The sequence below is a fragment of the Macrobrachium nipponense genome, chromosome 9, assembly GCF_015104395.2.
Source record: "Macrobrachium nipponense isolate FS-2020 chromosome 9, ASM1510439v2, whole genome shotgun sequence".
NCBI classification, from domain to species: domain Eukaryota; kingdom Metazoa; phylum Arthropoda; class Malacostraca; order Decapoda; family Palaemonidae; genus Macrobrachium; species Macrobrachium nipponense.
In genome coordinates, this window is record NC_061110.1 from 53,939,212 (window position 1) to 53,963,523 (window position 24,312).

The window sequence follows — 24,312 nt, forward strand, 5'->3', positions numbered from 1 at the left end:
CTCTGTCCTTGTAACTAATCTATTTTCTCTTCCCTGGGCTTCCTCTAACTTTTGAATGCTGATCATCATGTACGTCAGCCTATCCCACCTCTCATTCCAATCTTGCTCCCCTTCACCTGACCCAATACTGCCCAAATTTGCTCTCTCCATCTCCAATTATGTACCCCACTCTTACTTTACTATAAAGAGCCTCATGGGCACCAGATTTTCCTCCTCTTTAGCTATTCCATTTTTTAGTTAGGCCAACCCCTTTTCCTTCATCTCTTAATCTACACCATCTTCTAGTTAAAAAATTTGTAAAAAAGAGAATGCCAAAATTATCGGTAGTAAAGATATACTTGTTTGGAAAACGCATACAGCCAGAAACAGCTGATTTGTTATGAACAACCAATCCGATAACAACAGCCTTTTTGCTTGCATTTCAACCATTGTACGATAGTAAAAAAATTACCATAGTTATGTTACAAATGATGTTAAGAAGAATAGGACTGATATATTTTTACATTACAGGTAGTAGTCGACTTACTACCGCAATTGGTTATGACCAACCAGTCACAAATCGATTAGGACGTAAGTCGGCCCGTGTTAATTTTTCGTACGAACATTATACTAGCCTAGCCTACACTAGGGTAATCAGTACACCATCTTTACAAATAGGGTAGCCTAGCATACACTACACAACATACTTTATACATATATGGCATAGTAATTATTAATTAGTTAATTCTATAGGTTCAATGCACATGGCTTATGATAATTCAGTACAAAGAGAAATGGAATAACATTTAACAAGTTAGCCTCGCGTATACAATGATGATGATATCGTGGCACATATATCGTATAGTATATACGAATACAGTAGCCTAGCCTTCAGTATACTGTATACTACATATACGATATAATTTAGTAATTTATTAATATAAGCCAATTTTGGAGGTTCAATGCATTTTGACCATGACATGTCAGTAGAAAAAAAATGGACACGAAACAGGAATCAGATTCGGACCGACATCAGCATACCTAATTGAGCGATGTCAGGCTGCTGACGGCTAGTATATTTACGAAATAAAAACAATGAATATGCATCTTTTCTGTGATTTTTTTTAAAAAGTTATACATTACAGTATCCATAATAATTTATGCATTCTCGTATTATTATATCATGAAATACTAACAAAGCTGATGGTGAATACGGGTTTATTTCTCTGCATTTTAACTTAGTTCGGAGCAAATTGGCCTTTCTTCTAGTTAGCGTAAAATATCTAGATACTTTACTTATATACGACAAGGTAATTTGTCATTTTACTATGTGTTTTTAAGTCAAAATATGAATTAAATACATCTCGTGAACTAAAGTTTTTTTTCGTTAACAGATTGCGTTGTGGGCATGTTTATTGTGTAAAAATATTACGTGATTCCGTTCGCTATTCTCACTTCATTTCATCGTAGTACGAACCTTTACCGTTACGTTACTAATTTTTTATCTCAATTTTATCTACGATTGTGTTTGATGACGTAAGTTTACTGGAGTTATATATCTTTGTTGCCAATGCATGATTATAGTACTATATGGATGAAACTCGCAAACTTAGGTATAGTACCTTCAAACTCGACCGTAAACAAAATGAGAGAAATGCGTTTTAATCAAAACTATTGGGCATGAAAAGAACACAGTTTACTGTTTTCACTCCAATAAAAGATAAATACGTAAAGCTCGTGGTATTCTGATGAGATAAAAGGAAAATATCAAACGGAAGCTGTTGATTTTTGTTTACGCAATAAACATGCCCTCAGCGCCATCTACTAACGAAAAAATAACCAAATTTCCTTCACAAACGATATGATTTTAAGTGATATTTCCACTTGAAAACATGTATAACGTTAAATAACATTGTTTCATATAAATAGAGTATCTTGAAATTCATTTGCGCTAACTAGAAGCAAGAAAATCGCTCTGATTTGAGTTCAACACAGCAAACACAAACTTACTCGCAATCGCCCCTCAGCTGTTTTCAAACCAAAACATGATAGCTATGTTTGTATTTTATAATACAAATAATATGAAAATACATACTATACTATTATTGGATGAAGTGAAGTATAACATGGCTTTTTTAAAATATCCATGGGAAAGATGCATATCAATTATGTTTCTTTTTTATCATACAATGTAATATATGATTATTACATACTCAAATTTTATATCTCATGTAAGATGCAACCCCTTTAAAATCAGCTCCAAAATTAGGGCTTCAAAAGTCGCATGATATGTGAGTATATACGGGTAAACCTTTTTCACTTCCTTGATTCACCTCGAGTAGTCTTACTCTTTTCTTTTCTTTTTTTTACCAATCAAAGTGGAACGTTTTCATAAGATGGTGGAGACAGGTTAAAGTTTCTTCTGAGACCACTGTGAGTCAAATTGCAGACTTCCTTCTCTTCCTGAGGCCTACAAAGAAGTTATCCCCTTCTACGATTAAGGGATATCGAGCTATGCTCAATTCAGTGTTTAAAATAATGGACTTGATCTGTCGTTGAATAGTTTATCTGACAGATCTTATTTGGTCTTTTGAAACATGAAAAGCACCTAAGGACTGTATAGCATGGAATTTCAATATAGTCCTGAAGTATCTTTCAGGACCTCCTTTTGAGCCTCTTCGGTCATCTTCCCTTAAGAATTTGACCAAGAAAATCCACTCGGTGGACAAGAGAGTAGGTTTCACTCAAGGAAATGCAGTTTGTTCCTTAACCCTTCACTTTTTGGCGAAGAACGAGAATCCGTCAGACCCTTGGCCTCACTCTTTCGTCATTAAGAATATCATGGATATTTTAGGGCCAGAAGGCTTCTATACCCAGTAAGAGCACTAAAAGATTATCTTCACAAAATGGAGAAAATGAGAGGTCCATTTTCACGCTTATGGTGTTCAGTAAAGGATCCTTCTTGCCCTCTTTCCAAGAACGCTCTGTCCTTCTTAAGATCTCCCATCATCGAGGCACATGCCCAAGTTCATGATGAGTCATTCCCGCTGTTGAAGGTTAAGGCACATGAAGTGAGAGCTGTCACTACCTATCGTTATCAGCGATCCTGCAGTTGATGTTTTGGAGATCAAAGTCGGTGTTTGTAACACATTAGTATTTGAAAGAAGTCGAGACTGTGTTTAAGAACTGTAGGACTTTCAGGCTTTTATCTGTTGCTGGCATGATAAACATTGAAACTTCACAGTAACCTTAGACACAGCTAAAGAGTGAGCGACCCACAATTATATTCAGATAACATAGGCTTTGACAAAGACAAGGCAGTGATCTTTTGCCTTATTTTGGGCTAATTACAGTTTTGGGCTAGGCGCTTAACTACAACTGTGTCTTTTCCTAGCCTGGAGTCACTAGGGGTTGAGGAACTTGGCCCCTTGGGGGTCAAGTATTGTCTGTAAAGATTGTTAGAATTGAACTAAAAGAATTAACCTGAGGTAAAGGTTCTGTATTTAGTGATTTGGAAACCAAGGCTTCTGAATAGTTAAGGACTTTCATGATTAATTTTCTTTCCTTAATGGAAGGTAAGCCACTGGACATGTGAGCGATGGCTACAACTGTTAAGTTTGATAAAAAACGGATCCATGGATAAGACATTGAAGTCACTCTGTGACTTGGTAATCTTGTATTTACTTTAGTGCTGAGATTAAATACAATTATTGCAGAGGATTAACTCCTCTGATTTTTTGCAGGGGATATGTCCTGAGTCAATGGGTAACTTTTTTTGGTCTACTGTACTGCATTTTAAACCTGGTTGTGGTTAGGAAGTTTAGAGGTCCTCAGTGTTGAGTATTAAAAGTATACCTTTTTGTACATATGTACTTTTTAGTTATCCATCATTGGCTCTGTCTGCAGGGTTTTGGTGGGACAGTAATACTAACCCCTGCTAAAGGGGCAATCCTCCAAAGAGACCTCGGACTATTTTCATGATGAGGATTTTGTATCTTAGTGACAATCCTTCTAAGGTGGCATTAATAGCCTATGGATTGAGTTCATTGGTTAGAATAAACACTTGTTTTATACAAAATGTTTTGTTACTAAGTAGCCCTCAAAGGCTTGGCTGATTTCCACTTGCCCATCTCCTTTCTCAAATGTGGGAATCAGCTCTATAATGAAGAGATAAGGTTAATTCAAAAAATATAAATAGTACATGATTTAAGATTTATTCTTTTAAATACTTACCTCTCCATTATACATATAAACTGCTTTCCCTACCTGCCCACATGCAAAAGTGGCATAGATAACTTGGATATCCAAAGCCTAAGCACAGTGACAGTCTCTGTCAAAACTCCCACCTAAAGAGATGTGTTCTACATAAAACGTGATTTTTGGTACGTATTTCTATAGGAACTAATCCAAATTTTAAAGTAATTCATAGTTTTGCCTAGGTACAGGCAGTCCCCAATTGATTGGCAGGGTTTCCGTTCCGACGACGTAACAATATAACTAAAAACGTAACGATAGCCAAAAATCAGCGATAATAGAAATTTATAGGTTTTTTTTTTGTATCTAAAAATGTATAACTGTTTTATACATGACAAGTATCTTTTTTTTCGTGATGTTTATTTTATTCACTTTTATGTCTTGTAGTGCCTCTAAGAAATGTTTGGAAAATAGACAAAAAAATTTTATGTCTGTTATCAGTTGGTTTACCGACAGTTCTCTGAACATTCCAACTTTTATATAAAAAAAAAAGAAGTCAAAACACCCCCTAACACCCTCTAAGATGTCCTTTGGAGAATCCCTGATCATAAAAAAAAAAATGTTGGTGGCTGTGTCATTTGACATTGTCAGATCAAGGGATGAAATTTGCATGATGTCATGGAAATCTCAAAGGTATAAAATACAGTATTCAAAACCTTAGGCTATACTTGATCTAGTGAAGTATTCCCTTGATATTTAAAGGTCGTTTCACAAATTGTACTTTTACTTACATGTCTGGTGATCTGAATATTTATCAGTTGTAGACTGTATTGGTTTACTTTCAGCAGATCCTTGATTTGTAAAGTTTTATCTCAAAAATATGCTCGTTGAAAGTGTTTGGCTATGCTTTCTCAATAAATGTTAATGCTTAGCTTTTATCATAAAGCTTTTATGTGTTACAATGTATCAATAAGTACTACGTAATTGTTTCATGTAACATAAGACTTGAAATTGTACTTTATGCAAATGTTCTACATAAATAGTTTGTTTTATGTTTAATAGGCTTTCATTCTGGGCCATAAAATATTTTTGTGGTGGTTATTTAAATTTCAGTTGGGAGTCTCAAGTGCTGATAAGTTGGGTCAAGCCCTAGGAAACACTGATAAACATTATGATGATATTGACCGCATTAAAAGGCTTCGAAGAACAAGGCAACAAGAAGAACTTGAAGGAGATGAAGCAGCTAATATGATATACACAGATTCTTCCACTTTCCTGAAGGTAAGAAACTCTAGTGTTCATTGTAATTCTGGGCAGGCTGTTGTGTGTGTGTTGTAATGCTTTTGATTTTAGTCCACTTGAACACTTTTAATTTCCGTGAATTAAGAGCAACATAGCGTCATGTAACTTATGTATCAAGACATTTAGCACCATGATTATGTAGGTTATAACTTGCTATAAATACCGAAAATGGTACACTAAGTCTCAGGTTCCTATAGTTTTTGAAATAGAAATTGGGTTAACCCTGGCGTTACCAATTACTCGCCATCCATCACTGAGCACTTTTTCTTTAGCCTTCATCTAGAGAAGACAGCCTGACACTCTATTAAACTGGCTTTTGAACAAAGTATGTGTGTATTGCATGCTTGTAGATATTTTAGTGTTTTCACTTGTAATTGAGAAAAAACAAGGATAAAGACTTTGTGATGGGATGGGTAAGAATGCATTTAAAAAGTTTTTCACATTTTTGTTGAATAAAGATGGATGATATAAATAATTTTTAAAAAATTCAAATAAAATAACTGAATTTTATTGTGGAAGTTTTGTCAGGTACAAGATACCTTAAAAAAAAAAAAAAACCCTCTTATGCCGAAAGTGGGGTATAATAAAAATCGTCTCCTGTATGCCGAGGCGGTCTCGGAGTGAGCGCCGAAGCGGAAAAAGTATTTTTTTCAAAAAATCACAGCGCGCTTAGTTTTCAAGATTAAGAGTTCATTTTTGGCTCCTTTTTTTGTCATTGCTTGAAGTTTAGTATGCAACCATCAGAAATGGAAAAAAAATATCATTATCATATATAAATAATGCGATGTATGATAGTGCGAAAACAAATTTTTTTATATAGTTGTATTCAAATTGTGCTGTGAGGGCAAAACGGTTAAAGCTAACGAGTTAATTTTTTATTTCGCCGTATTGTACACTAATTGCAATCATTTTTGGTATATAACACATTGTAAAACGATCAAAGCAACACAGAGAAAATATTATCACAAAATGATGCATGAATTCGTAACGTGCGGATGTAAAAAAATATGTTTTTTAAAAATTCACCATAAATCTAAATATTGTTCTAGAGACTTCCAATTTGTTTCAAATGAAGATAAATGATTGAATATTACTATACTATCAAGAGTTTTTTAGCTTTAAATTGCAGTTTTTTGACCATTTCGGGATCAGTTAAACAGTTGACTGAATGTCGAATTTTTTTATATTTTTTTATTTTATATGCAAATATTTCAAAAATAAGGAAAGCTACAACCTTCAATTATTTTTTTATTGTATTCTACATGAAATTGCACACATTTTCATATATAAAACTCTATGAAACACCTAATATAGAATGGAGCAAATATAACGAAAATGCGACATACGCATTTCGGAGATTTGTGGGCGTTAGAATCCTCGCACGTAGAAGGAAAGTTTTTTTTTTTAAATTCACCCATAAACTCTAAATATTGTGCTAGAGACTTCGAATTTGTTTCAAAATGAAGGTAAATGACTGAATATTACTAGACTGTAAGAGTTTTAGCTTAAAATTGCGTTTTCCGACTATTTCGGTAGAGTCAAAGTTGACGGAACGTGGTTTTTTTTCTATTTATCGTGATTTATATGCAAATATTTCGAAAATGAGAAAAGCTGCAACCTGCATCAATCATTTTTAGTTGTATTCTACATAAAATTGCGCACATTTTCATATATAAAACTTTTATGTAACGACTAATTTAAATGGTGTAAACATTACGACAATCACAAAAAAATTTTCTGATTTTTTTCGGAGAGTTTACCTCGTGGACGTAAGGAAATTTTTTTTTTTTTTTTTTCATAAATTCACCATAAATCGAATAGTGTGCTAGAGACTTCAATTTGTTGCAAATGAAGGTAAATGATTGAATATTACTAGAATATAGGAGTTTTTAGGTTACAATTGCGTTTTTCTACATTTCGGTAGAGTCAAAGTTGATCGAAGGTTGAAATTTTGGCACAGCGTTATTTATATGAAAATATTTCAAAACTGATAAAAGCTACAACCATGGGTTGTTCTTAGTTGTATTGTGCATGAAATTGCGCACGTTTCCACATATAAAACTTTATGTAACGGCAAATTTAAAATGGTGCAAACATTACGACAATCGCACGAAAAAATTTATCGGAAGAGTTACCGCGCGGACGCAAGGAAAAAGTTTTTTTCATAAATTCACCATAAATCGAAATATTGTGGTAGAGACTTCCAATTTGTTGGAAAATAAAGGTAAATGATGGAATATTACTAGAATATAAGAGTTTTTAACTTACAATTACGTTTTTCGACCATTTCGGTAGAGTCAAAGTTGACCGAAGGTTGAAATTTTGGCACTTATCGTTATTTATATGAAAATATTTCAAAATTGATAAAAGCTACAATCATGAGTATTTTTTTTTTTGTGTGTTCTACATAAAATTGCGCACATTTTCATATATAATACTCCATGTAACAGCTAATTTAAAATGGTGCAAAAATTATGTCAAAGTGACGAAATAATTTTTGAGATGTGTCACTGATACTTTTTAGTGTGAGAAGAAAGAAATTCGCGCTTGCGCGCCTGCGTAACGATTGTAAACAAAACAACGCCTTGATCTGTGAGCTCCCAGCATCCCCTAAGGCGCGTGATTCAAAAGTTTTCGCCAGGTAGGCCTATAAGTATTTTTCAGCGAATTTAAAAAAACTTTTATGTTGACGTTTAATACGTCCAATCGGCGTAAGAGGGTTAATATGGTGCAGTAATTTTGAGATACAGGCAGGCACTGTCGCCAAAATCCAGTTATCTGCGATTTTTGCTTATCATCAAGCCTTTGAATGGAAACCCCACTTAATAACTGGAGACTGCCTGTACATATTTATTTTATTTTATATATTAAAAAACAGTTGCTATAAATGTTTCTACCTTTACTTGCTTCTAGTGTTATGAATTGAACTGAATATTTTTATTTTATATTCAGATGATGTGCTCAATTATTATAATTTAATAAATATATAATTATTATATAGGTTCTTAAGAAATAGTTGTTAGCAAGTTTATATAATGGTATGTATTTGTTGAAGCAAGTTTACTAATTAACTCTTAAACAATCTCTAGGGTACTCAGTCAGCAAATCCTCATAATGATTACTGCCAGCATTTTGTAGACACAGGTCAGCGACCTCAGAATTTTATTAGAGATGTTGGTCTCGCTGACAGATTTGAGGAATATCCTAAGCTTCGTGAACTTATTAAGCTTAAGGTAAGTTGATATTTCCACTTAAATCTCTGTGAACATACCAAACTTATGACAAATTGATACTTTTCTTTATTGTGTATAAAAGCCTTTATTGAAAAATGGTAGTCAGATGTTAGGTAAGGTCTCCTCAGCATATGGAAGAATATAACATTTAGAATTCTGGGTCTCCTGTGTGTAGGAGGTCATAATGATATCTAACTTTCACTTTCCTTGTTTCTAAATGGGACCAGAACTTGACACAATTGTAATGGGGATAGCTGTCTACGTATGAAACAAGAGCTGCCCAAATATTGTTACTTTAGAGATTGTTTAAAGGATCACGTCAACCTTATCTAAAGAATCATGTCAATATTTTGTACAGATTGTATATGCAGGTAAATATCACATAATATTCTTCAAATAAGAATTAGGAATGTATTTTTTTATTCACAACAGAAGCAATTACTGTATGTGTGAATAGCATTGAAATATTATTAATAGATTTTGTGGAAGTTGCAGATTCAAGGCTTCTTAAACAATTATCTGAAAATCAGATATACTATTTATATGTTTTGTTGTTACACATTCACATGTTTTTCATAAAATGTCTTTAAAGGTATGATTTGATAGCTTCAACAGCACACCGCCAATGTATTTGCAAACAGACTTACATGCTTATGATCTTCGAGATCTCCCCTACTAAGTTTGATGTTATACTTGTGGAACCTCCATTAGAGGAGTATCAACATGCTGGAGTAAGCAATGTACAATTTTGGGACTGGCAGAAGATAATGGACTTGGACATAGCTCAGGTTGGTAGTTTTGTTTGAGAACTCCAGTAGGATAATTACTGTATTTTCAGCTGTCTTTTTATTAATGTGCAGATTACAATATTGAGTGGTTTTTTTCTGTGCTTTTACCAGTAAGCTATACAATAGAAAACACTCTATTACCCTTAACATATTTTTCTCACACAAATCTGTTAATCATATACTACCTTTATTCCAAGTCACCAGGAAATGTCCAGTTACATTGACTCTACCATCTTTCAAAGACTGTAATTCCCCCATGTGTGATGATCACCTTTTTTATTCCAAGAAATCAACTGCCAAACAATTTTGGTTGGTTGATGGTTGTTTTGTATGAAAAAAAAAAAACAAAGTTTTTATCTTATTGAGATTATTGTATGGTTCTTTATAATCTGAATCATATGTTGTCTGCATAACAGTATAGAAGAGAGATGGACTCCCAGACATTCAGATGACGTTGAAAATGCAGATGATTATTTGAAGATGAAAAGGATAAGAGGCCAGTCTTCAAGGAGGCCAACTGTGTTGACTGTGGATATGCAAAGTGTTGGTTTGGTACTGTTGATAGGTAGTGGCAAGAGAATATGTAAAGTATGTCTTGCAGAAGTGTCTGAGAGATGAAGGGGAATTCAAGCTACAATTAGATAGATTCAGGTATAGTACTGGTATGCCTTCCCAATTGGTAGCAAATAACCTCCAGCACTTCAGCTCTCTGCTGACAGGTCACTTGGTGGTGCTGATGAGCGACAACACTACCATAGTGGCATATGTGAACCATCAAGCCGGTACTGTGTCTCTGCAGCTATGCCAACTAGCAGTGCAGATTCACTATTGGGCAGCTCTCAACTCTGTAGGTTTGACAGCTCGGTTCATTCCAGACAAATGGAACATCATGGCAGACAATCTGAGCAGGAGGACACAGATTGTTGGCTCCGAATGGTCTTTGGCTCCTCGGATAGCGAGCAAAGTCTTGACTTTTTGGGGTTCCCAACGATAGACCTGTTCACTACCGCTCTAAATCAGAAGTTGCCGATTTTACTGCTCTCCACGTTCCAGATCCGATGGCGGCGTTTGAGGATGTGTTCCAGCACCCCTGGGATGGCCTCAACGTCTATGCCTGATCAGGCAGGTGTTGAATCAAGTGCGATCAACACCTTCCCTGACCATGACGCTAGTAGCGCTGAAATGGCCTCACGTAGAATGGTACCCAGACCTTCTACTTCTGCTGGTGGAGACTCCGAGAGTGTTTCTGCCACTCCCCGACCTCCTAGCCCAACCACATGTGAGGATCTTCATCTTCCACAGCGTGGTGAGCTTTTTACATCTTCACGTGTGGAGGTTATCCAGCAGCTCCTCACAGTGAAAGGCTTTTTCGCGAGAGGCTGCGACAGCAATGTCACGATACCTCAGGAAGTCCTCAACGTTTGTCTATCAAACCAAGTGGGCCATCTTCTGTGATTGGTGTCGTCGGAGTGGCAGTTCTCCTCTTGGAACCTCTATCCCCATGATTGCTGACTTCTTACTCTACCTCCGGAGAGAGAAGTTCCTTTCGGTCTCGGCAGTAAAAGGCTGTCGCTTGGTCTTGAGCCAAGTCCTCAGCCTGAAGGGAATCGATCTCTCTTTCTCGGAGGGACTCTCTATGCTCATACAAAGCTTTGAACAGGGTTGCACTCTGGTATTGGCAAAGCCTCCTCCCTGGGACATCGTTGCTGTCCTCAGGTCTTTGAAGAGAGCTCCGTATGAACCATTGCCCCTGGCATCTGATAGGGATCTCACACTGAAAACAGGTTTTCTTCCCCCCCTTGCTTCCTCCAAGTGAGTCAGCGAGCTTCATGGTCTAGCCAATACTGTCCCTCATACTGAGCGCTGGACCAATGCCTGCTTCAGCTTCGTCCCTGAGTTTGTTGCGAAATCCCAGAATCCGGCCCAGGTCGATTCTTGATTTTCTTCGTTCCAGGTTGTGAGCCTGAGCACAGTAACCGAAGACCCAGATGAGCTACATCTCTGTCCTCTGAGAGCATTGAGGCACTATCTTCAACGGACCAGCTCTACTCGACCCACCTTACAACATCTCTTTGTAAGTACTGGCCCGTCAAAGAAGAGGGTTACAAGGAATACCATTTCACATTGGGTTCGAGAGGGGATTTGCCGTACCCTCTCCCTTCCCGCTTCTCCACTTGCTGGTACCAGTCAACTGAAGGCTTACAATGTGCGTGGAATGAGCACATCACTTGCCCTCAAAAGGAACCTCTCTGTTACCCAGGTGATGGAAGCTGGCAAATGGTCTCACCCTTCCACCTTCACCAGGGTCTACCTTAGAGACTGTACCCACAGCTACCTCAACCTCAATACAACTGACCTTGGCCTGTGGTAGCCACTCAGCAAGTAGTTTATATTTCTTCAATCATCTCGCGCTTTGCTCAAGATAGGAAAGTTTTGGTCATACCATAGGATTCGGTATTAATTGTACAACTAAGTCATCTTTTCCTGAAATCAATAAGATAAAACACAAAGGAATTACGAGTAAAAGTGAAGAGGACGAAGCATTTTAATTCTTTATACCTGTTTTTATTTATTATTGGATTTTCAATAATTCATGCGATCAAGATAAAATAAAACTTGCATTTTTATACAATAAAATCACCCTGAATATGCTGGTGCTTTTAGATTTTAGATGCGTGTAATATATGAAGAGAAATTAAGAATATGTCTTAAAATGTTGCATCCGTACTGGACTCGGCCTGAAAAGAAGTCAATCTTTCTTAATTTTTTGTTGTTTATTACTTCACTGAGATTATTATTTCATATTACTCCAATAAATCTTTGATATCTCTTTCATTTTAAAATATATTCATCATATGATAAAATTAGAAACAATATTACGAAACAACTTGATTAAATCTTTGGCTGAGTGAAAAGTGCGAAGTCGTTTGTCCAAAGAGTTCAACTTCTTTGCTGGACTGAATTCCCCGCAGCCCGCCTATATTTGAGCTAACGATATCATGCATCCATCTAATATTATTATTTTTTCTTTATCAGATATTTCCGCCAGACAATACTACAGTGTTCCCCGTATTCCGCGGGGGATGTGTACCATACACCCCCGTGAATAGTTAAAACCACCACTAAAAAATGCTTATAACGCCGTATCTTGAAAGTTCAGATACCAAATGTAAACCTTTAATAACATCCTACTTCAAATATACCTAAAATTACTACCTATTACTGTATTAATCTTTGAGGTTATATTATTAATATAATTTCAAAGTCATCTAAACATTTTACCATTAAAAATATATACCTACAGCCAATAAGAGAGAGAGAGAGAGAGGAGAGAGAGAGACGAGAGAGAGAGAGAGAGAGAGAGAGAGAGAGAGAGAGAGAGAGAGAGAGAGAGAGAGGAGAGAAGAATAACTCCTAGACTCCGACTCCTTCCTCCACCAATTTGTATATCAAACTGTTCATTTACTCCCTTCCTCCACGTGGATAAAAAGACTGGAATCATTATTTTTGATTAACTTAAATAATATTTGAAAATTAGTTATTAAAATCATTTATTTATTACTGAGAGAGGGAGAGAGAGAGAGAGAGAGAGAGAGGAGAGGAGAAGAAGAGAGAGAATAACTCCTAGACTCCACTCCTTTCCCTCCACCAATTTTGTATATCAAACTGTCATTTACTCCCCCTTCCTCCCGTGGGATAAAAAAGACTGGGGAATCACTATTTTTGATTAATCTTAATAATATTTGAAAATTAGTTATAAAATCATTTATTTATACTACAAAACAAACATTCGTTAAGAGAGAGAGAGAGAGAGAGATGAAGAGAGGATTGAGAAGGGAGATGAGAAGAGAGAGAGAGATGAGAGAGAGAGAGATGATAGAGAGAGAGAGAGGTTATTGTTACTGTTTAATCTTATTAAACTTAATATTATTTGTAAACTAGTACTGTATATTATTATTTTACCATAAAATGTAGTAATGTTCTTAAAGATATACTTATACATACACTTTCCAGCCCAAACAGAGGGCGAGAGTTACCACTAGGACATACGTATCTCATGTGGCAAGAGAGAGAGAGAGAGAGAGAGAGAGAGAGAGAGAGAGAGAGAGAGAGAGAGAGAGAGATGTTATCCTTATTTAAAAGAGTGAATGGATAGATTATTGTATTTCTTTAAAATAATATCACATATGAATTTAGAAATTAGTTATATATTACTATTATTATTATTGAAAAATGTTTATAAACATACACATGTACCATAGAAATTCTCTCATCTCAGTAAGAGAGAGAGAGAGAATTATATGATTCTGAGTGGGCAACACACTTCCCACCTCCTGCCACATTACTTGATAAATTTGACAGCTGTTGGACCCCAGCCATCTCAGCTTGGCTACGTGGGGTTCAAAGACTAGATGTGGGGTAAAATGGATTTTCTTTCATTCTTACATAATTTTTTATTTATAAACTAAAATCTTGCTAATTCACTTTAGTATTTTCTTTAATGAATTGATATTGTTGCTGTTTACATTAATATTGATATTTGAAAATTAGTAAATCATTTATTTATCATCCAAAACCATACATCTGTGTGAGAGAGAGAGAGAGAGAGAGAGAGAGATAGAGAGAGAGCGAGAGAGAGAGAGAGACCGATTACCATTACCTTACCTTACCTTACAGACCTTACATCTGTTCGGGTTGCCCCAGGTCCCTCAGTGAGGCACCTCTAATGTCTACCAGAGAGTTGCTAGTACATCTTCCGGTATATTTTGCATCTTCCAATCTTGGAGGTCGGTTGGATGCAGTTAGATATTTGTCGAGCTTATTCTTAAACACATCTACGCTCACTCCTGATATATTCCTCAGATGAGCTGCAACGCATTGAATAGACGCTGCATTATCGATGCTGGTGCGTAGTGGATTAATGTCCTGTGTGCTTCCTTATTTTTTCCTGGGTATAGTTTTGGGCACTATTAATCTACCTCTGCTTGCTCTTTCTGATATTTTAGTTCCATGATATTTTCTGTTATTCCTTCTATCTGTTTCCATGCCTGAATTATCATGTAGCGTTCTCTTCTCCTTTCTAGACTATATAATTTTAAGAATTGTAGTCTTTCCCAGTAGTCTAGGTCCTTAACTTCTTCTATTCTAGCTGTAAAGGACCTTTGTACACTTCTATTTGTGCAATATCCTTTTGATAGTGTGGGTACCATATCATATTGCAATATTCAATGTGGACTACGAACATATGTTTATAAAGCATAATCATGTGTTCAGCTTTTCTTGTTTTGAAGTGCCGTAAACAACATTACCCCATTTTTGCTTTACATTTTGCCAACAGAGTTGCTATTTGATCATTGCAATAACATGTTCCTATTCATCATCACACCAAGGGTCTTTAACTGCTTCCTTATTTGTGATGGTACTCATTATTAGGTCCCTTTATATGCATATAGCTTTCTTTCTCTGTCTCCATAATTTATTGATTCAAATTTTAATCAGAGTTAAATACCATCCTATTTACCTCTGCCCAATCATATACTTTGTTAAGGTCTCTTTGTAGAGCGTTCCTATCTTCATCACAAGTAATTTCTCTACTTATTCTTGTGTCATCTGCGAAACTACTCACTACCGAATCCTTAACATTATTGTCCTATGTCTTCAATCATAATAACAAAACAGTATTGCAGCTAACACCGTACCTTGCGGCACACCGGATATTACCTTGGCTTCATCCGATTTCTCGTCGTTTGCGATAACTATCTGTTTTCTGTTGTGTAAAAATTCTTTTAACCATCTTCCTACTTTATCCACGATATTGTGTTTCTAATTTTCTTCGCTAATATATTATGGTCTACTTTATCAAAGCTTTTGCAAAGTCTAAATAAACCACATCTGTTTCATTTCCGCTTTTCATATTTTTGAATATGTTTTCACGGTGGACTAACAGTTGGTTTGTGTACTTTTTCCGGGTACGAAACCATGTTGTCCTTTATTAAACAAATTATTTTTTATTTTTTATTAAATGTTTCATAATATTTTTCTTCATTACCCTTCATACACTTTCATAATATGTGATGTTAGACTCACAGGCCTATAATTACTTGCCTCTAGTCTTGATCCACTTTTGAAAGTAGGGGTAATATATGCTAATTTGTGCTCATCATTATATCTTGCCTGTATCTACACTTTGTCTTAATAATATTGCAAGTGGCTTTGCGATAGAATGAAACTACTTTCTTTAAACAAAATAGCAGGAATCCATCAGGCCCTGCAGCAGCTCCATTTTTAATTTCATTAATAGCCTGCACAATATCAGCTTTCCATTAATATCTATTCAGCTAAATATTCACTATTTTCATCCTTACTTCTATATATACTTCATTATCTATTCTAGGGGTGGATTCTCTCTTATATCGTTCTGCCAGTATGTTGCAAATTTCCTTTTTTTCATCGTTAATCTCCCTTCATTCTCAGAGGGCCTATTTCTATTCTTTCTTATTTTATTCATCTTCTTCGCCATATGAGTATAATAGTTTTGGGGTTTTGCTTGATATTTAATAGGGTTTTTTCTTCCAAGTCCCGTTTTTCATTTTCTTTTGATTGTATAATCTTTTGTTCTGCATTTTCTATCTTACTTTTTAGTTCTATAACTTTCCATGCATTTTTTCTTTTTTTTGCAAGACCTTTTTCCACTTTCTGATTTTCTGGACAAGATCCTTCTGTCTCTTGGTATGCATGAATGATGTTTACTTTTCTTCTTCGGTATATATTTTTTCCACTATTATCTCCAATATTTTATATAATATCTCCGTATTTACCCTTATGTCATCACTTACGAAAAATGGTTATTCCCAATCTTTGTTTAATTCTCATTAATTTCTGACCATTTATATTTTTACTGTAGAAGTTGTATTTTCCATATCCTTCCACTTTTTCATTTCTTGCTTATCTCTATTTTCACTTGCTTTGGAATGAACTGTTAATTCTTTGACATTATGGTCTGAAATACTCGCATTATAAACTATTATTTCTTTAACATAATTCATCTCGTTCACAAATACTAGGTCTAAAGTATTTTCCTTTCTTGTTGGCAGGTGATTTTTTATTTGTTGAATGTTGTATTCTAGTAGCATATCTAATAGCTTTTCAAATTGCCTCTTATCTTCTGCACTACTATACTCTCTTTTTTTATATGTATAAGTACAACCACAATCTCCTATTCGTTCTTTCCATTCTACGAAAGGAAAGTTGAAGTCACCAGATAGGAGAATAGTCCAGTCCTTGTGATTTCTACATATATCATCCAATTTTTCAATTATTAAGTCAAACTCTTTAGTATTAGGAGGTCTATATATTACTATGTTCATCAATTTTTCAGATTCAAATTCTACCGCTATTAGTTCACATTCTGAGTTACTATATTTCTCCATATATTTTTCCTTGTTTTTTGTCTTTCCCATATATTGCGGTTCCCCCTTGATTCCTATTTTTTCTATCTGATCTATAAGTTTGGAACCCTTTTATTTTGATCATATTCCCAGTCTCTTGGGAATACCAGGTTTCACTTATATTCATTATATCTATTTTCTTTTCATTTTGGGTTAGTTCTTCTAAGTACTCTATTTTTCTTTTTGAGTTACTCGTAACTAAACCCTGCGCATTCATCACTATGATGGTTTGCGTGTTTTCTCCTTCATTTAATACTGGTAGTAATAAGGATTTTCCCATGTCTCTTTCCTGTTCTGGAATGTTGTTCTTTTTTCATTCCAGAAATTCTGACATTAAAAAATCCAACTTTTCCATAATATTTGATCTCCTTCATCATAATTATTAATTTTGTGTCTGATCTGCAATTTTCTCGTGTTTCTGCAATATCCTCTTGCATAATAAATACAGTTATTATCTCTTGAGTAGAATTTCGGAGCTGATGCTTTGAAATTTTTTGCTGACAACCTCTGCATATCTCATTGGTGGAGATTGTCATAGTACGTATTTGTAAAATACTCTCACATATGATTTTTGTAATTACAGTTATCATTATTATTATTATTGTTATTATTACTATTATCATTTGAAAGTATTAATAAACATTTACATACGTGTACCATAAAAATCTCATCTCAGTAAAGAGAGAGAGAGAGAGAGAGAGAGAGAGAGAGAGAGAGACTGGATTTCGAAAGAAAAAGATGTGTGAAGACTGGGATTTCCTTCATTCTTACATAATTTTTAAATTTTATAAAACTAAAACCTTACTAATTGACTGTAGTATTCTTTATTGAAGGGATTGCTCTTTACATTAACCCTTTAACGCCGAAGGGGTATAATAAAAATTGTCTCCCGTATGCCGAGGGGGTCTCGGAGTGAGCGCCGAAGCGGAAAAAATATTTTGTTCATGAACCTTACTTGTCAGATATATATATAGCTGTATTCTCTGAAGTCCGACAGAATTTCAAAATTCGCGGCACACGCAGTGGGCGGCCAGGTGGTAGTACCCATTCCCGCCGCTGGGAGGCGGATATCAGGAACCATTCCCATTTTCCATGCATATTTTTTCTGTCGCCGGTGCTGTAAACAACTGTTTGCAGTACCTCCGCCTAGGATTTTTGAAACTTCATTAGCCACTTAAGCAAGTATCCTAATTATTCTTTCAATAATTGACCTGGATTTGTGGCTAGGCATACGCTTTCATAAATTAATTTAAATTTTTTTCATTGTATTTGATGTCTGAAGCTAGTTAGCCTAGTTTCAGCCTTTGTTGTCGGCATGGGTAAGGTGAGGCTACCGGAACTTTCGGTAGACACTCGCTTAGTATACATGACGTTTACATGTTTTCTTTGTTAAAAGATCAATGTAATTTGTGTAATGTGTGACTGATTACGGAAGAAGTATGATTCGTGTACGCATTTTAGAGCGTGTTAGAATCAGGAGGTTTTCCTCCACAGTAAACAGAAGTTAGAATAATGAACCTACTAACCTCCTGTAGACTTTATTTTGCCTAACCCTGTGGTATGGCTTACGGGCCTAGAAGAAGTCTGCGGGGAGGCATTACATCAAGTAATCTTAGAATCTAAAGTGCTCGCTCTCCAATCAGTGTTGTGAAGTGTAGTGCCCCTTGTTGTTGTGGAGGGGGCGTCAGATCGGCCCCATAATGGCCTCTAGGCCTGGACCTACTGTCGGACTCCCAGGACCAGGGACGAGACATGTCGAAAGCCGCAAGAGGGGTTACGGGGGCTCCCCACCGATCTGGCGTCCCTTCGGCAGGACCTGTTGACGCTTTCCCAGGCTGTTAAAGATTGGGCACGTGCACGAATCTTGAAGTATTGCTTCTCGTCCTCCGAGGCGTCCTCCCCGCGCAAGGGTTGGAGCTCTCGGAAGGACTCGCGCCCTCTAAGAAGCTTTAGAGAAGAGGACGCTTCACGTCCTCTCTCTCATCAGGAGGAACGTCAGATCAGCCCCATAACGCCTCTAGGCCTGGACCTCTGTCAGACTCCCAGGACCAGGGAGAGGGCATGTCGAAAGCCGAAGGAGGGTTACGGGGAACCCACATCGATCTGGCGTCCCTTCGGTGGAGGGCCTGTTGACGCTTCCCAGGCTGCGGAAGATCGTGCACGTGCACGAATCATGAAGGATTGCTTCTCGTCCTCCGAGGCGTCCTCCCCGCGCTGGGTTGGAGCTCTTGGAAGGACTCGCGCCCTCTACAAGAAGCTTTAGAGAAGAGGACGCTTCACGTCCTCTCTCGTCAGGAGGGAGCGTCAGATCGGCCCCATAATGCCTCTAGGCCTGGACCTCTTTCGGACTCCCAGGACAGGGAGAGAGCATGTCGAAAGCCGATGGAGGATTACGGGGACTACACACTGATCTGGCGTCCCTTCAGCAGTAGTTTATATCGATAAGTGTGACAAAGGGCGGCCGTCGTCTTGGTCAAGAAATAGAAAACGTCCATAAGGAAATATCCTCACGAGGATACCTTTCTAAACATGCTGCGCTCTATCAAGAGGAAGGAACGTCGTTAATCTTGTAGCAGGGATTGTTTTTTCCTGTCTATCCAAGACAACCCCCCTCCCCACCTCTCTCCGCATGGCGCTCCGTATACGTTACGTAACGTTCGCTTTACTACGGAACAGGATATTGTTCAAGCTGATGAGCTTGACGTCCGGCAAGCTGCTTTGCATAGTCAAACAGCTCGCCAAGACGCCTCTTACTCGTCCCTAAGGACGCTTTGTCAGCGGCCAGAGATGTCTCTGGTTCGGCAGCACGCTGGACAGACTATCCTAGTTTTCGACAGGAGAAGGCAAAGAATTCCCCATACCCAAGAACACACAGGCGTCCTTTTAAATACCCTTCTGCAAGTGTAGATGAGCTTGATAAGACGCAAGATGTCGCACAGGCGGCCGTCGTTTTTGTCAAGAGTGGCGAACGTCCTTAAGACTCGTCCTGATGACGATCACCTTATTTCTGCTTAGGACGCTCGCTCTTCATGAGCGGCGTTCCCTTCGCTAGGGAGTCTCTCAAGTTACTTGTGTTGACGCTTTTGGGCGACAAGATCCTCTCTGAGATGCCGTTCAGAACACTTGGTGTTCTATGCACCGACATGCTCGGTAAGACTCGCGCGAGGACGTCCCTTGAAAACGCTCAACGTCCCACGCATTGAGACGTGAGGAAGCTTTTCGATGTTCGACGTCCTACACGTAGAGACGTTCACCAGGACGCTTTGGACGCTCGACGTCATAACATTGAGACGTTGGCAAGGCGTCGCCAGGCGCTTTTGGAAGCGCTTTAATGTTATCTGGACGCTCGCCAGGACGCTAGCGACGACGCTTTTGAAGACGTTTGAAGACGCTCGGCATCCTACACGTCATGACGCTCGACAGAACACTTGCCAGGACGTTCTGCAGAACGATAGGCATCCTACACATCAAGAGGACGTTCTTCAGGACGCTCCGCAGGACGTTTCTTTATAGGAAATTTTAAAAAGATTCGGAGTTAGCGATGAGGCATACCCGAATTTCTTCTTCGAACTCTCCTGCCCCTTCATCGATTTCTGCGGGAATCGGGAGGACTATATACTCGAATTCCTGGCTTGCTTTCTGTCATGTAAGTTTGGGTTTCCCCCGTTAGCAAGATTCTAATTGTTTTGTCAAGTAAGGGGGTTTTTTTTCCCATCGACAAGACACTAAACGTTTTGTCAAGTAAGTCGGGGACCCCTCATAAATGGGTTAGTTCTCATTGACAAAGATCTTAATAACATTTTATCGCGTAAGCGGATAAGCTCTTATTAACAAGGTTCGGAAGAGCTCTCATTCATATCAGAGGCTCATCCGGGAAGGGAAAAAGACTTGTAGATTACGTCCATGAAGTCTTATGTCCAATATCATAAGAAGCTTGAATGGTCCTTTTCGATCCTCGGTTCTCACTTGAGGATCTCTATTCGAATAATTTTAATCCACTTCTCCTGGCAAAGAGTCTCTTGGCAAAGAGTCTCTTGGCAAAGAGAAAGAAGACAGTCGATTTCCATTCTCTCTCTCTTCCTCGTCGAGGAAAGAATGTAGTAGAGAATTTGATGCTCAAATTACTACAATATTTACGTAGTTTATCTCTGCGTCATATTACTAACGTATGAGTCAAGTCATAAACGCATATCGTATTTACCCTCTACGGATAGCAACCGAAAGGACTGTTGTTTCTAAGTGTATTAATCAATTTCCCTTATTCCCCCAAATTCAACCTTCAAAAGTTCCCGGGTAAGAACAGCGCTTAAGGTATTGTTACGACAACAACAACTCAGCTTCTGCATTTAGCGAATTCTGTTTCGTTTATATATGCCTGCTTGAGGGTTTCCTTTTGCTCGATAATATCATACCTATTCCTTCGTAAATGGAGTAGCTGGCAACTCAGGCAGAATGGTGCGAGACGATGAATGAAGGCTGCTGTTACTGTGATTAACGCAGTACCGGCTAGCTCTCTGACATGCGCAGTCGGTTACGTCTCTCTCTCCTGCAGGCAATGGCTGACTAGCCGTATCTCTGCCCCACAATCATGGATTTAGCTCGGGTTTGAAGGGATTTCTAGGAATCATGACCTGAACCATGCCTTCCGTTTACTTAGAAAGTTTCAACAGAGATATCTCTTAGACCTGTTCGGTGCGGTTTACCGCACTGTAATAGAGTTCTGTACGAGTCTACCGCGGCATATCACTATAATGCTCTCCTGTTTATGCAGCGCAGCCTTATTAGGGAAGGAAGCATGCTTTGTCTTTGAGGGAATGGATGAGTCTGCTGGGGACCATTTCCTCTCGAGAAGCTTGTTTCCCTGAATAGACTGCAATTCAGACCTCTACAGTTTTTCCTACGGAGAACTGAAATAACATCAAAGATCTAGAAATAATTCTAAACATCTCTCAATGTGTTGACGATCACCTTAGGTGATAGCGAGAGGGTGCCAGGCATCTAGACAGAGGTACAGATGTCCTGGCACATAGTCTAAAAGAATTGGAAGCAATTTGGTTGGCTCTCCAGTTCCTAAAAGAGTGAGTTTTGGCCGAGTGGTCAAAATCATCTAAGATAATTCCACAGCTCTTTCATGTCTCAAGAAGAGAGAGTGGTTATGGGCATAAGCATAGAACGTAACGATCCTCAAGAGGTTCGTTACACGAGTACACGTCCGTGCGGATCTTCTCGATCGACGGCAGCAACTTCCAAACTGAGTAATCCTCGTTTAGAAGTGTGTCGAGAATTGTAGAGACTCTGGGGTCGTCCTTTCGTAGATTCTTCGCAATAGTGAAGACGAAGAAGCTTCTTCTACGTTGCTCCCTTATTCTCGATCCGAGAGCAGTAGCAATAGACGCCATCCTATAGTATGGAATGGGGATAGTTGGTTAGTCTCTTTTCCCCTATTCAAAGCTTAGGAAATATAATTTAATTGCTGGCATCAGAAGGAGCGAGAAAGACGCTGATCTCTCCAGGTGGGCTTCGAGAGGTGGATTCACAGAGGCCACGTCCTTTAGAGAGCACTTTCCAAGGACCCTTCCCGAGAGAATCGATCTACTCTAACAGCTCGTTTCGAGAGGTACCTAAAACCTCTCCGCTCTGGAGTCTGAATGCGTTCAGATTGTAGAGAAGCGAGAGGGTCTTCAAGATTAATGGCAAGTCTCATTTCCAAAGGACATAGCAGTGCTGCCTATTTGCAGTGTAACAATTGGACTGGACTGTTTCTGGGGATAGTGTAGGAAGAAAGACTGTTCCTCCACCTTGAACTCTGTGAATTTCTTTACCGTCTTCCCTTTCCGTCTGAAGTATGGGGTAAGCTATCCCACCCTCCAAAGCAGTCCCTACTATTGTAGAATACGGAAATATGTTGTTGACGGCCTCTAGGCTCAGAGATTCGGATCTGTCAAACAACAAAGCCCTTCACGATCTTTGAGGTCTGTGGAAATCTTGAAATTGTCTAGATCGAAGCTTTTGGCATGGAACTTAGACGTAGTCTGAAGTTCCGGATGTCAAAGCATTTCGAACTTCTCCTTTCTGTAAACTTATACACGTGTCCAGAAAGGCTATTTTTCTAACCACTCTAGCTACGGAAAAGAGGGTTAGTGAGGTTTTAGCCATCATCAGAGGTTATGGCTTTAGAGAACATAATGTGGTGGCCCTCTAAGGCTTCCGTTCTTGCTAAGTACGAATACCCATCTAACCCTTGGCCAGAGGCTGGAGATCAAGGAGATGGCGCAAATTATGAGCAGAGCCACAGAGAGTCCTGTGCCATGTCGGGGCTCTCAAGTTTTATCTTGATAAAACTAAAGGAAGTCGAGGTCATTCGGACAATCTGCGGTGTTCCGTAAAAAGACCAGACTTGCCCATGTCCAAGAACGCCCTGGCGTTATAGTTAAGGAGTTCTTTTAAAGAGTCTCATTCATTATGTTTGCATAAAGATTTGAGATTTTTTAAACTGAATGCTCAAGAGGTGAGGGCGCGGCCTCGGAAGCATTTCAACAGAGCATGACACTCAGTAACATCCTGAGTGCCATGTTTTAGCGAAGCAACTCTGTTCGCTTCACACTCCCACGGCGGGATGTGAAGACGACATATGAGATCTGCAAGTCGCTAGGACCATACATATACCGTAGATATATTATGAGGGCAGGAAGCAGCACGAATCCTATCCTATAGAAAAGGGATAGGTGTGCTTTTAACTTTGAAGGGTCGGTCGCTTGAGGCGCATTCCCTTTCTTTAGCCTAGAAGTTATGGAACTAACTTTGATAGTTAGGTCAGGTGGTGGTTTTAGCTTCGTGCCCTCAGAAGTATGGTCATATGGTCTAGCACATTATGGTCACGCCCCCGTTGACAGATCATCTGGAGCGCACCAGCATTACAGGTCTCAACTCGCTGGCAACTCTAGTAAAGCAGAAGCAGACTTGGTGACAGTAATCACGAAGTCAGCTATGCTAAAAGGTAGGGAACCAAGATGTCTATCATCTCACATAGATTTGTTTCCTAAAATCCTTTTCTGTCTCTTTCCCACCCTCCAAAGGTAGGATTCAGCTATATATATCTGACAGGTAAGTTTCATGAACAAAATGTTATTGTTATAATACAATTGTAAATTTGTTCATACTTACCTGGCAGATATATAATTAAGTGCCCACCCACCTCCCCTCAGGAGACAGTGGCACTATAAAATATGAATAGAAAATGGGAATGGTTCCTGATATCCGCCTCCCAGCGGCGGAAGTGGTACTACCACCTGGCCGCCCACTGCGTGTGCCGCGAATTTTGAAATTCTGTCGGACTTCAGAGAATACAGCTATATATATATCTGCCAG

At 38.2% G+C, this 24,312-nt stretch overlaps 1 protein-coding gene across 1 annotated transcript in view; it reads left to right on the forward strand.

Annotated features, from left to right (window-relative positions):
* Positions 1–2,885: 2,885 nt before the first annotated feature.
* LOC135218070 (N6-adenosine-methyltransferase non-catalytic subunit-like) overlaps positions 2,886–24,312 on the forward strand; it is a 43,749-nt gene continuing 22,322 nt past the window's right edge. The window contains exons 1-4 of the mRNA XM_064254214.1: positions 2,886–3,050; positions 5,236–5,454; positions 8,565–8,709; positions 9,303–9,496. Coding sequence (XP_064110284.1) covers positions 2,886–3,050; positions 5,236–5,454; positions 8,565–8,709; positions 9,303–9,496 — 723 coding nt within the window. The remainder of the gene's footprint in view (positions 3,051–5,235; positions 5,455–8,564; positions 8,710–9,302; positions 9,497–24,312) is intronic.